Source organism: Pseudonaja textilis, chromosome 2, assembly GCF_049901715.1.
Source record: "Pseudonaja textilis isolate UNSWEBS1 chromosome 2, rPseTex1.2, whole genome shotgun sequence".
Lineage (NCBI taxonomy): Eukaryota > Metazoa > Chordata > Lepidosauria > Squamata > Elapidae > Pseudonaja > Pseudonaja textilis.
The window spans coordinates 139,977,869-139,990,047 of record NC_141991.1 but is presented as its reverse complement, the minus strand read 5'-3'; the positions used below and the strand labels follow the sequence as shown (position 1 = coordinate 139,990,047).

Below are 12,179 nucleotides of genomic sequence, written 5' to 3'. Positions count from 1 at the left end.
ATAATCAATTTTGTTTCGGTTCTTCCTTCGTATCTGAATGCTGTTTCTGTATTTTGGATTTCAGCCTAAAAGACCAAAGGAACCTGAATTCCTTCTTTGCTGTGATGTTTGGCCTGAGCCACTCTGCCATCAGCCGCCTTTCTAGGACTTGGGAGGTACATTTCTACTCTCCAGAGAAGGGGAAACAGTTGAATCAACATGTTTGGTTTGAAACTATTTTCCTACATTAACCTAAACCGTGTTCAACTTTGTACTATCTTCCAATTTTACACTTGCCACTTTGAAAGCCTCTTCCCAGACCTAACAAAGTTGACAAAGCTTTAACGTTGTTCTGCGTACAAATGAAAATTCTACCTATGGGTTTGAAGGGTCCACTCTCTTTTCATGGGTCCTGTTTGAACCAATATAAGTTGAATAAATTCCCCAACTTTCTGCACTGGCCTTTTATTGGTCATTTCTGACAATTCTCCCTTTGACTTTTCTTCATATCTCAGAAACTTCCACACAAGACGAGAAAGCTATACGGCACTATGGAACGGATGTTGGTAAGTGGAGAGGTATTCCTTTTGTCTTTGGAAGTGTTGTTTCTTCTCTCATTTTACCTCCACTCTGTTTCCCATTTCACTAATGAGGAACTGGTGCCAAGAGTGTGGCTTACACCAGTTTTATATTAGGGGTTACAGGTAGCTTTAAGAGTAGTAGTTTGAATGTTAGTCAGAATATTTACATTTTGACTCTAAGGTGGTCTACAGTTTATCAGGATCCTTCCACAGAGAGATAATATTACCTAGGCTGATGGAGCATAATCTACCTAGACCACGTTCTGAAATCTTCCAGACCTCCCTCACTTTCTCTTTATAGACTTTCTCACAAAGATACGAGCTCAATTATTTGTGTTGGTCAAATTTAGATCTCTCCCTGAATGGATTCAGTGGGAACTCAAGTTCTTTGGCTCTTAATTTCAAAATCTGTTGAGGAAATCTCTCTAGTAGATCTTTTAGTAGATGAATGGAAATCTATTTTTGGACCTCTGAAAATATGAGGAGATGAATGATATGGAAGAGAATCCCTTATTTAAGGAGTTGCTCAGCAAACCTGTCTGGAGATTGGGTGCCACTGTGCAATCCTGCATCAGGGCCTCAACATCATACCCATCTATCTACCCACTATTAAATATTGCCCCAATATCCTAATATCATTACCCCATATGATATTATGAGACTTAACACTTAAAGTCCAAGTAGCATTGAATCTCCGTTTAAATTATGCAAGATTTTGGCACTGCAGCATGTTTCCTGTGAGAGAGTGATCTAACGAGGCATAGCTATTTCTCCCCGCCCTCCCAAATATATTATGCTGAATATATAATTAGGGACTTTGCATAAGCATGGAAGCTAGCAGCCCAAAGCTTTACCCTTTTTGCAGCCCTTGGAACCACCTCTTAACCGATACTGCAGTTTTCTATAGTATTGCATCATCTGAAGTCTGGGAATGCATGAAAATGTTGTAAAGCAAGTTCTAGAATAGATGCATCCGTTAAAGCTGAGCAACTCCTCCCAAAGATCAGCTCTGCTCAGATTTTGTAGCCTTCAGCTACACCCTCAAAAGTTAAGTGTGGCCATTGGCTTCCAAAAGATTTCTAATTCTTCAACCTTTACAATCCAGATGAAGCCACACAATTGAAAAATGGTTTGTAGGAGCCATTATGTTTGATTACAAACATCCCATCTGATTTATCCTTTTTCTTTCCAGGATCCCTCCTGGAATCACCGTGTTTATAGACTGGCTGTGGCTAAGCTGTCTCCACCCATGATCCCTTTTATGCCTCTCCTTCTTAAAGGTACAACCACAGGAGTCCTATCGAATATACACAAGTGCAGTTTTAAGTAACTGACAGATAAAGCTTCAAAATAACCATAGCTCGTTCAGAGGTTATAAAATATGAAAGGTAGTGCAGTTGTCAAGGTGGAACTGCTTTTGAAATGTTTAGGTCTTATTGCTATTCAACTTGCCAAAGAACTGTAGGGAGGAAAGGGAGGAAAGAATGTAGACAATATTCACCAAGGCCACCAATGCAGGTGTTTGACAGAACTGTTCTCAAAACAAAAGGATGATTCACAATTGGACAGTGTGACCAACCAAGGGTGGGGGGAAAAGAGAAGCTATTTTTAACTATACAAGCATTGCGTGGGAAAAAGCAGAGTTGGTTCTGATTCTTCAGTATCAAAACAGTGTCTCCCATAAAGTTTCTGATAGCATCTGCTTTTCTTGGGTTCACAAGTTGGACCATTGACAGAAATTACACTGAAACCAGAGAAACTGCTGGCAAATTAATTCTGCATTTTTGCCTATGTAGATATTTAAAAACTTACCAAAAGTGAAGCTCGAGGAACACTTCCTTAATGTTCAAAAGATTTCAAGCCTGTCCTAGAATTACAAAGGGGAAAAGGTCTCTATTTCTTTTCGTTTTTTTGGTAACAAATGATGAGACACTTGTGTTCACTTTGCAGATATGACCTTCATTCACGAGGGCAACCGTACCTTGGTGGAGAACCTTGTCAACTTTGAGAAGCTGGTGAGTAGAGATATGGGGCAGGGATAATTCGAGTAGACCTGCTGTTGTGCTGTTTTATGAATGAAATAGGCCATTCCATTTTGGAAATAAAATATTCACTAGCTGGAAAAAAGTACTCTGGTGTTTCTTAGATTTTGACTGCAGGTCGGGATACCTTCAGCATGCATGCTGTGTTAGTTGTCTTTTCAGTCTACAAATAGCTTGACTAGAGAAACTAGAGAACAAGTGAATAATCTAACACAAGCCCATATCTATCCTGTGCAGCGCATGATGGCCAAAGCTGTTCACCTTGTACATCACTGTCGGAGTCATCCCAACCGTGAGTATAGAAGAATGCTGGGTATGGGGGAATTGTGATCCGTGAGGATCAAGGGAAGCAAAGCCTACAGTACACTGCAGTTTAGAATGGTTGCCGCAGAGGTCTCTTGCACAAATATGGTGGCCTGATGAAATAGAATGATTCTCTCCACCCCTTTCATTTTGCAAAGCAGTTTTTAATAAGCACGTCAGACTAATTTGTAAGGTTCATGTTTCATCTATTTTTAACACCAATTAACAATTAAAATTTTAGCTCGTCCCATTCCTGAGAAAGTCATACATTTGAAAGAGGAAGATTTACGGGTAATCTGAGTCAGACAGTGAGAGATGCATCGAGAGAGAAATAACTTTCAGGCTCGATGTTTTATAAGGATGCTTTCATTATAATAATAAGCACTTCTGTTAGAGCTGGAATGTTCAGGAACGTTGAACAATGTTTTTGTAGATGTCAAAAAGCAGAAATTAGCAGGAGCTGCCTAGGAAATAACACATTCCTCCTCTGTAAACCTCTGACTTCCTTTTTTTTATTTTTCCTCTGCTCCCTTTCCTCAGTTCCCCTCTCTCCCTTGCGGAGTCGTCACCAGTACCTCTTGGAAGAAGCTCGGGCAATACGTGCCTCAACCTGTAAGCAAATGAATTGGGGAAGAGGGGTCTCGTGTACCATTGTTTAAGTGTAGACTTTTTCTTTGGAACCATCAAATCATTGCATGGTTTATATTACTCTCCTTTTCAAAAGAGTGTATTGGTATTTTCTCCCCACCCTACACAACGCAAATGTAACAACAGCTGCTTCATAAGGACCAGTGGTGGGATTCAAATTTTTTTTACTACTAGTTCTGTAGGCGAGGGTTGGTGGGCGTGGCAGGGGAAGGATACTGTAAAATCTCCAGTCAGAGGTGGAATTTACCAGTTCTCCAAACTATTCAACATTTCCACTACTGGTTCTCCAGAACCGGTCAGAACCTGCTGAATACCACCTCTGATAAGGACTATATCCTAACAGAGGTTTTCATGAAAACTCCTTGGAAATAACTATAGTTCCATGACAGAGTTCTGAGTCTGTATGCAAAAGGACCTGGATTCAGCCCCTGGAATCTATAAGGAGAGCGGGTGAACCTCCTAAATCTTGAAAATCTGCTACTGTTTAGGCTGTAGCAGGGATAAGCAACTTTTTGGCTATGGGCCACATAAATACCCCAACTCCACTCCATCCACAGGTGTCTTCTTCCAGAAGTTGATGAGAAACTTTTAGCAGCATATGTATTTGTGAGGTGTAGTGTTGGAGCATTGGAAAAAGTAAAATAGGTGGGTTGAGCAATTATGAGTCTTTGCTCTAAAATAGTCTTTGTCTCCCATACCTGTCCCTCAGCAGGCCAACTAAGTTGGTCTCTGTTCTTCAGGAGACTTTGGGCACATCTGTCTTCGAAGCCAAAAAATGAAAGGATTCTGCCCGTTTAATTATTTTCTTGCTCAATATAACTAGGAAACTGTCAAATGTTATTTAGTGGTGTTCTATTCTTTCTTCCTCTTTCAAACTATTATGGATGATAGATTTCCTTAATCCTGGTTTGTGTCCTTTCAGGCTCAGAACAATCCCTCAGCACTCGCAGTCCGGCTGCAACCTGGGCCCATATCCAGCCCTTGAGAGTGATTGACAGACAAAAGGAACTTTTGCGGCTCTCACGAGACCTTGAATCTTGATGCGAGAAGATTGCCCAAGCAAGGACAGAAACTGCGCCAAGGACTGTTTGGGAAGGCACCTTCTTATGGGTTAGGCCAACTCCCCTCGCATTTGGCCAGAGGAAGATCTCAAGCCAATGAGAAAGTTTCTCCTATTCTTGGTGGCACATTTGATCTGTCCTGATAATTGAAAAATAGGTGACATCTCTGCAGAGCCCAAGGAATGATGTGTCACCTGCCTCAGGTTTTACAAGCTGCAAAATTTCTGGTGTGAAAAAAAGACGGATTCATGGAACACTTTGAGCTGCCTTACCGGGAAAGGAGCAAAAGCTCCACTTATCAGTTACCAGTGTTCAACAGAAATGTGGTTTTTTTTTAAAAAAAAAAGAAAGAAAAAGAAAAAATGGGAAGATTTGTTTTGGTGTGTCTGATGAATTGTTATTTTCTGCACTAGGAGTTCCCTCTCTTCTGCCAGGTTTAAATAAGATTCTTTAAAATATTTGAATGGAGCCATTTCCTTCCCTCCAGTGGAGTTGATTGGATTATTCAGCAGAACATACTGTTGTATTTATTTATTCATTAAATTAATATCTTGCTTTCCTCCTGGACCTCAAGCAGAGTACACAACACTTCCCACTACAAAATTTTTCCCTCACTGGTGAAGTAAGCTGGACTGGTGAGGAGATAGTGACTGGCCTAGCAGCTTCTTCGGCATGTGATGGACTCAGAACTGGATATTTCTGCTCCTAGTCTGTAGAGCCTTCACTTCAATGAGACCTCACATCTCTTGTTATGTAATGTCAAGTAGGCAATTTGCTAGAAATGGGATGCACTAGAACAGGGGTGTCAAACTCATGTTATCATGGCGGCGTCATGTGACGTATCAGGACTTCCCCCCACCCTTTGCTAAACCGGGCAGAGGCGTAGCCAGTACATGACGCATCTAGGAGTTTGACAGCCCTGGGCTAGAAGGTTGCAGGAGATACTGGAATGCTTCTTAAGAGTGCACACAAGCTGCCTTTCATGCTACTAGCAGCTTTGCCCTTAAAAACTTGCGAAGTTGCAAGCATCTTCTGGCACAGCAACACGTGGGTGTGCAGGAATTACCATTCATGCGCCTTCCTGCCTTATATTTTCATGGAGACAATAGTGAGGCTGATTGAAGAGGGTTGTAAAATCTGGAGCTGCCCTCCCACCCCCAGGTGGGGAGCTTCTAAGCAGATGGCAGGCTGAAACAGATTAAAGGTGAGAGTACAAACATCAAGAAGTGGTTGGTGGCTGCCCACTTCTGTTTCTCTATCCACAGAGTGAGTGTTTCAGTTTGCCTGAGTCAGACAAGGTGTTTGGTAGGCAAGTTTAAGGTAATGTGGCTTTTCTGTCCGTCAATGAGCTCAAAAGGTTTTCAGGTGGGGCAGCCTACCCCTTCAATCATGGGACTCCAGGTTAACATAAGAGACTTTCCGGGTACCAGATCTTCTCATAGGGCCATGCAACTCTAGATTAACCAAATGTAGACTGCATCTCTGAGCATTGGACGTGATTGGACAGGAGAAAAGAAAAAGACTAAGGAAAGGGGTTTTTCTTTGGGCAATTCTACCTGTTAGCACATGTAATTTCTTATTTGGGCAGGCAGTGGGTGCTGGTCTTGGTGCTGGTGGCAATTGGGGAGGTATGGCAAGCCAGAAATTAAAACAGTTCCATGTGAGCTAATGGACACTGGATCCACAAGCTTTCCTAGCAAGGATTTTATTGCATGGTCATTTTTGTAAACAATATGTTTTCTATATTATCCTTTATTTTTTTATTCTGATTTTGTAATTATTCCATTTTGAATATACAACTTTAAACATATCGGTTCGTACGAATCTACTGTATCTCTGATGCTAATCTAGGACTAGGGGTAGAAGTTCTTAACCGAGTGTTGCATTGGACCTGCAGATCCTTTGGACCAGCCAAAGGCAAGAAGAAATAGTTTAGGTTCTTCCTAATCTTCAATATTTTAATTTAAATCCTTTTAAAAAAAGGTATAGAGAGAGAGTCCAAGACCAGCCTGTGTATCGTTGCAGCAGTGATTGCTTTCTTTTCAATTTCAGTGGGAAATGCAAGCTGAATTTGCAAGTCCTTAACTAATATGGCAGCCAAAATACAGGAGTGCTTCAATTTATTTTTTCATTCTCTGTATTTTGTTTGTATTGCAGTTCTCTAACCAAAGAGGAACATGCATGTTAGAGAAATAAACATACCTGATTTGCAAAAGGATAGCTTAGAGAAAACATGATAAAGACATGTGCATTAGGGGAAATAATCACACGCACATAAAACATACTAGGAACTAGGGTTTACTTCCTCACCCCAGAAAGTGTATGTCCATTGTTTTGTGTCCTAGTATCTCCAAAGCTAATTTATGTACAGGATCACCTCTGAATTATTCAGTGCTTCCAAATAAAGGTGCTAGAGCACTAACAGCTTAGGCAGCTACTCAACTACTTATAATGATGTACTCTTCATTTCACGGTGCCTTCAAAAAGAAGTTGACATGTTTAGTAAAGATAACCCCAACTGATTCCTTCATGGTCTTCCACAATGATTCTCTTGTGTTGTTCGGCAGCTGGTTCATTCACTCAATCTCCCCACAGGTTTTGCAGTTGCATGCATCAGCTTATAGGTAGTTGAGGGTCAGTTCACTTCAATTAGAGCAGCCAAGGTTCCATTTTAGCACAGAATCCACCTCTTAGTCAAATACATTCTATTGAGGAATGAGATCCTTCACAAATTCACAGTCCAGATTGAGAAAATAACAAGTGTTGCAGGTCATAATTTGTGGCTGGGACTAGAAGGGAGGAAGTCCTATGGATTTCTCTTGGTTCTAACATGGAGACAACTTGTTATTAGAAGCTTTTTTAGACTTAGCTTGTATGCTGTCAAAATGCTGTCATGGACCATTGGTGATATAGATTGATTTTATAATTTAAATAATTAGTCTTTGACTTACAATCACAATGGGAACCACTGTTGCTAAGCGATGCAATCGTTAATTGTGTCACATCGAATTTTATGACCATTTTGCCACATTTGTTAAGAGAATCACCACCATTGTTAAGGAAACTACACTGTTGTTAATGCGAATTTAGTACCCCCACTGAGTTTGCCTATCAGAAGCCAGCTGGAATGGTGATCACATGACTACAGGACACTGCAACTGTTATAAATACACGCCTGAATTTGGATCTCAGGACTGCAAGGATGTTGTGATGGTCATAAGTATAAGGACCAGTTTGTAAGGCACTTTTTTTCAGCACCGTAATTTTGAGCAGCCACTCAATAGCTGGTTATAAGTTGAGGACTGCCTCTTATTACATTTTCTCTATGGAGATTATGGCAATTGGAACAGATTCACCATCGGCAGTAGAAGGAAGATGTGATTACTTCCATTCTTCAGCACAATTACAAGTCGATAAATGAGGCAGATGAGGTAAGTCTGCCAACAAAACAACCAACATATCTGGGAAATGGTTTGTATTTATAATTAACTTGTACAGTAGATGCTGAGTTGGGCTACTTTGCATCTAGGAAATCCTTGCAGTGCCAAGGCTAGATTCCACAGCTGAATTCAGCCACTCTTATTTCTGATTCAGGTCATCAGTTATTAAGGTTTTGCTTCAAAGCGATTCGGAAGATCAGTGTTGGAATTGCACAGGGTCAAGCACAGCATACCTTTAAAGCAGCCACATCTTTTTTTTTCAAGCTTCCTGCTTTAAAGATGGGCACTGTACATGCCAAACCCCCTCTCCTAAACCATTTTCATCATCGTCTTATGTCTGATTTGCCATTATTTAATTGCAATGCCATCACCAGTTCATCACTGTTTTCAAGAGGTGAGAAAGGATGCAGCAAGCTCACTGATAGAAACTACTGAATTTGCTAGGAATCCATATAAATCACTAGGACTATTAAGAGATAGACATCTTTCCACTTAAGAGCTGGATAAGTGGAAAGAAATCAATTGGAGATCAAAATAGGTGAGCACCTTTCTGATGGCAGAGTCCTTACTTAACTTTCTTTCTGGATAGCCAGGACTTGGCTGGTATAAAAATGGAACAAAAGAAAAGGAGTTTGGATTTTCTGATTCCTTGCTCCCTTGAGAGTTGGGAGGGAGGGTTAATTAGGTGAAGTCTATTTTAGAAGATACACCATATTTTCAGGGAACGCCCCTTCCTTAAATATTAAGAAATCATGCCATTAATTATGCATAGGGTTGACTTGCGTAACCATGGATGAAGAACTCCCTTGCAGCAGGCAGGCAATATTTTCACTGTAGGACAAGCCAGTCTTCTAAGAGTCAGTACAATGGCAGCATATCGTGCTTGGAATGGGAGAACAATTGCCATGGCCAACTCAACCCCAGCCAACTCACCAAAGTCAACTCACCACAGCCAGCCTGGCATGAGAGAATGCGCCATAGGATAATTCTACAATTCAATTATTTTAAATAATTAAAAACATTATTTTAATTTTTGCCATTCACATTTCATTTTGTCCCTCTTTTTGCATCCTTTCTTTAATTCTATTCCACCATTTCTTCAACATTAATATAAAGGGTAGTTGGCCACAGCAAATTGGCCATTTGTATTGGCCACAGTGAGTTGGCCAAGGCAAGTTGGCCATGGCGAGTTTTCCTAGACCTTACAGTGTTTCACTCATCCTACAAAGATGCTCTATTGCTCCTCCACTCCAGTGTAACAAATGTTTCCAGGTACATGCAAACTGTATACTTTACTGTCTTTTCACATTAGAGGTTGTCTTCAACTTAACAACGTTCATTTAGTGACTATTTGAACTAACTATAACACTGAAAAATGTTATAATTGTTTTTCACACTTACGACTGTTGCTGCAGTGTCCCTACGGTCGTGTGATGAAAATTCAGACACTTGGCCAATGACTCATATTTATGACAGTTGCAGTGTTCCAGGGTCATGTGATCACCTTTTGGCATCTTCTGACGAGCAAAGTCAATGGGAAAGCCAGAGTTTACAAACTACCTTATTGCAATTGTTAAGTGAATCACTGAAGTTGTTAAGTTAGTAACACAGTGGTTGAGTGAATCTGGCTTCCCCAAAGATTTTGCTGGTCAGAAGGTCACAAAAGAGGATGACCCCGGGGCAGTTGTAACAGTCATAAATATGAGTTAGTTGCCAAGTGTTTGAATTTGCATCACATGACCATGTGGAGGCTGCAATGGTTGTAAGGGTGAGAAGCAATCATAAGGCACTTTTTTTCAGTTGCAGTTGTAACTTCTTATGTTCACTAAATGAACAGTTGTAAATCGAAGACTACTTGTAGTAGAGTTGATGGTTTTGGACTTCTAGGTACAAGACCACCAAATACAAAATCTTTAAAACCAACCATTCCGAGAGAGAGAGAGAGAGAGAGAGAGAGAGGGGGAGGGAGGGAGAGAGAGAGAATGTCTTGACATTTTATGGTAGCCCCAAATCATCCCAATTCATATCCTACATCTGTGTAGCCAGGTGGTGCCTCTGATGGTGAGTGGCGCTTTTGAAAGCTGCCTTTCAAGATAATGTGTTTGTCTGAAACGAAATCCTAGTCTTCTCCTGATTTGGGGCATCTTACATTGCCCTTGTCTAACATCTCTAGCCTTTACCTGGATATAGTGGAGGGACAGAACAACATTCAATTCCCTTCCTGGCACATGGGGGAGGGGGTTTCCCTTCTAAAGTCCTATGGGACTCTTAAACAAGGATGTCCTTATGCACTGAAGGAGATGCAATCCATTTCAGAGCTCTCAGGACCTCGCTGAATGTGTAGGAAAGCTGAAATCCTGCCCTGACGTTTCTCAAACGTTTCTCACGAGAATGAATTACGGAGTTTGCCTCGAGATAATAAGCTGCCTTTTAAAAAGAAAAAGCATCCCTTTCGATGGCGTCCGTTTATTGCTCCTAGCAATAAATTCAAGCACTGGATCGAGAGAGCAGCCTTAGCCACGTGCTAGGTGAATGATCTGCTGGCCTAGTTCCACATCTAGAAGAGGGGAGGGAAAGGCTACTTCTTTGCATTAGGGAAATGTGGACTTTCATAACTGAAGTGATTTGCCAAGAACTTCAACACCCTCCTCAAGATATGTTGGTCTTGGGCGGATGTGGGAAAGAGACGCTGACAGGAGTTGTCAGAAGGGAAGAAAGCATGACAGTGTTTCTCTCTTATTGTTTGCAGAGCACTGCTACGGTCAGACTACCCTGGAACCAGAAACCGCAGCACACTTTTTAGTAACTATAGTAACTATGCCTCCAAAATAATGCTACTTGTTGCTAAAAATCAATCCAATAGTTATCTTATCTTCCAACTCTTACTACACTTCCTGACTGTGTTTTGGGTTTTTTCTGCTGGCGAATAATAATAATGTGCATTACAATATCTGTGGGAAACATCATTTGCAAGAATTGGTGGGATGACAAAATAGACAAAGAGACAATGAAGAAGCTAAAATGCTCTGGGACTTTAGAATTCAAACAGACCCGGTACCTTCTACATAACACCCTGCACTTAACTATTGTTGATAAGAAAGACAAAACTATTTGGATTCTGGACTTTGCAGTACTTGGAAAGAAGAGAAGAGGAGAGGAGAGGAGAGGAGAGGAGAGAGGAGAGGGGAGAGGAGAGAGGAGAGGAGGAGAGGAGAGGAGAGAGAGAAGAGAAGAGAAGAGGAGAGGAAAGGAGAGAAGAGAAGAGAAGAGGAGACGAGAGGAGAGGAGAGGAGAGAAGAGAAGAGAGAAGAGGAGAGGAGAGAAGAGGAGAGGAGAGGAGGAGAGAGAAAAGAATAGAGGACAGGAGAGAGGAGAAGAGAAAAGAGAAAAGAAAGGAGACGAGGAGAGAACAGAAGAGAGAAAAGAAGAGAGGAGAGGAGAAGAAAAGAAAAAAGAGAATCACAAAATAAAAAGATTGGCAAATAGAAGTAGAACAAAAGTGGCAAAAGAAAGCAAAATAGTATCAATAACAACAGGCACCTTACATGAAATTCCAAAACAATTGAAGCACCACTTGGATACCATCGGCAGTGCAAAAGGCAACTTTACTTGGAACAGCTTACATCTTGCAACAATATCTTTAACATCTGCCTATCCCAGGTCTTTGGGGAGAACTTGATAGGTGGATAAAAATGCCAAATCCAGTTTAAACATCTGGCTGGCTATGTGACCAATCCCAAATAATAATTCAATTTGATATATACGCCACTCAATTTCGAGCAACTTTGTGAGGTCAGGGCAGAAATCCTTTTAATTCAGAAGAAAAGACACGTTTCTACAAAATGTGATTTCCCAAGCATGCTCTGACTATTTTTGCATTCAGCGCTTAAATTTACAGTTAGAGCTAACGGAAAACGGATACCACATCTATCTGGGTTATTCCTGCTGGAAAAATTTTTGCCTGGGATTTTCTTGTGCAATATCTCATGTTGGAAATATTAGATGCAGCTTTCAATAGAGTGTATTTCTCAGTAATTCTCAGGGTTTGGGCTGTTCTGAAAAATCCTGGGAAAGCCCTGCCCTGAATAATAAAATTAGCTGTTTTATCTGCATTGTAACAATAAG

General features: G+C 40.9%; 1 protein-coding gene and 1 long non-coding RNA gene across 5 annotated transcripts in view; one reads left to right on the top strand and one right to left on the bottom strand.

Moving 5' to 3' along the window:
* Positions 1 to 6,734, top strand: part of RAPGEF3 (Rap guanine nucleotide exchange factor 3) — a 73,464-nt gene extending 66,730 nt beyond the window's left edge. For all 4 annotated transcript variants that reach the window (XM_087925494.1, XM_087925493.1, XM_087925495.1 and 1 more), the window contains 7 exons: positions 65 to 155; positions 495 to 545; positions 1,753 to 1,840; positions 2,511 to 2,575; positions 2,840 to 2,894; positions 3,446 to 3,517; positions 4,476 to 6,734. In XM_087925494.1, the coding sequence (XP_087781620.1) occupies positions 65 to 155; positions 495 to 545; positions 1,753 to 1,840; positions 2,511 to 2,575; positions 2,840 to 2,894; positions 3,446 to 3,517; positions 4,476 to 4,594 (541 nt within the window). In that variant the 3' untranslated portion in view covers positions 4,595 to 6,734. The remainder of the gene's footprint in view (positions 1 to 64; positions 156 to 494; positions 546 to 1,752; positions 1,841 to 2,510; positions 2,576 to 2,839; positions 2,895 to 3,445; positions 3,518 to 4,475) is intronic.
* LOC148127116 (uncharacterized) overlaps positions 1 to 12,179 on the bottom strand; it is a 32,903-nt gene that overhangs the window by 19,459 nt on the left and 1,265 nt on the right. The gene's annotated exons all lie outside the window — the stretch shown is intronic.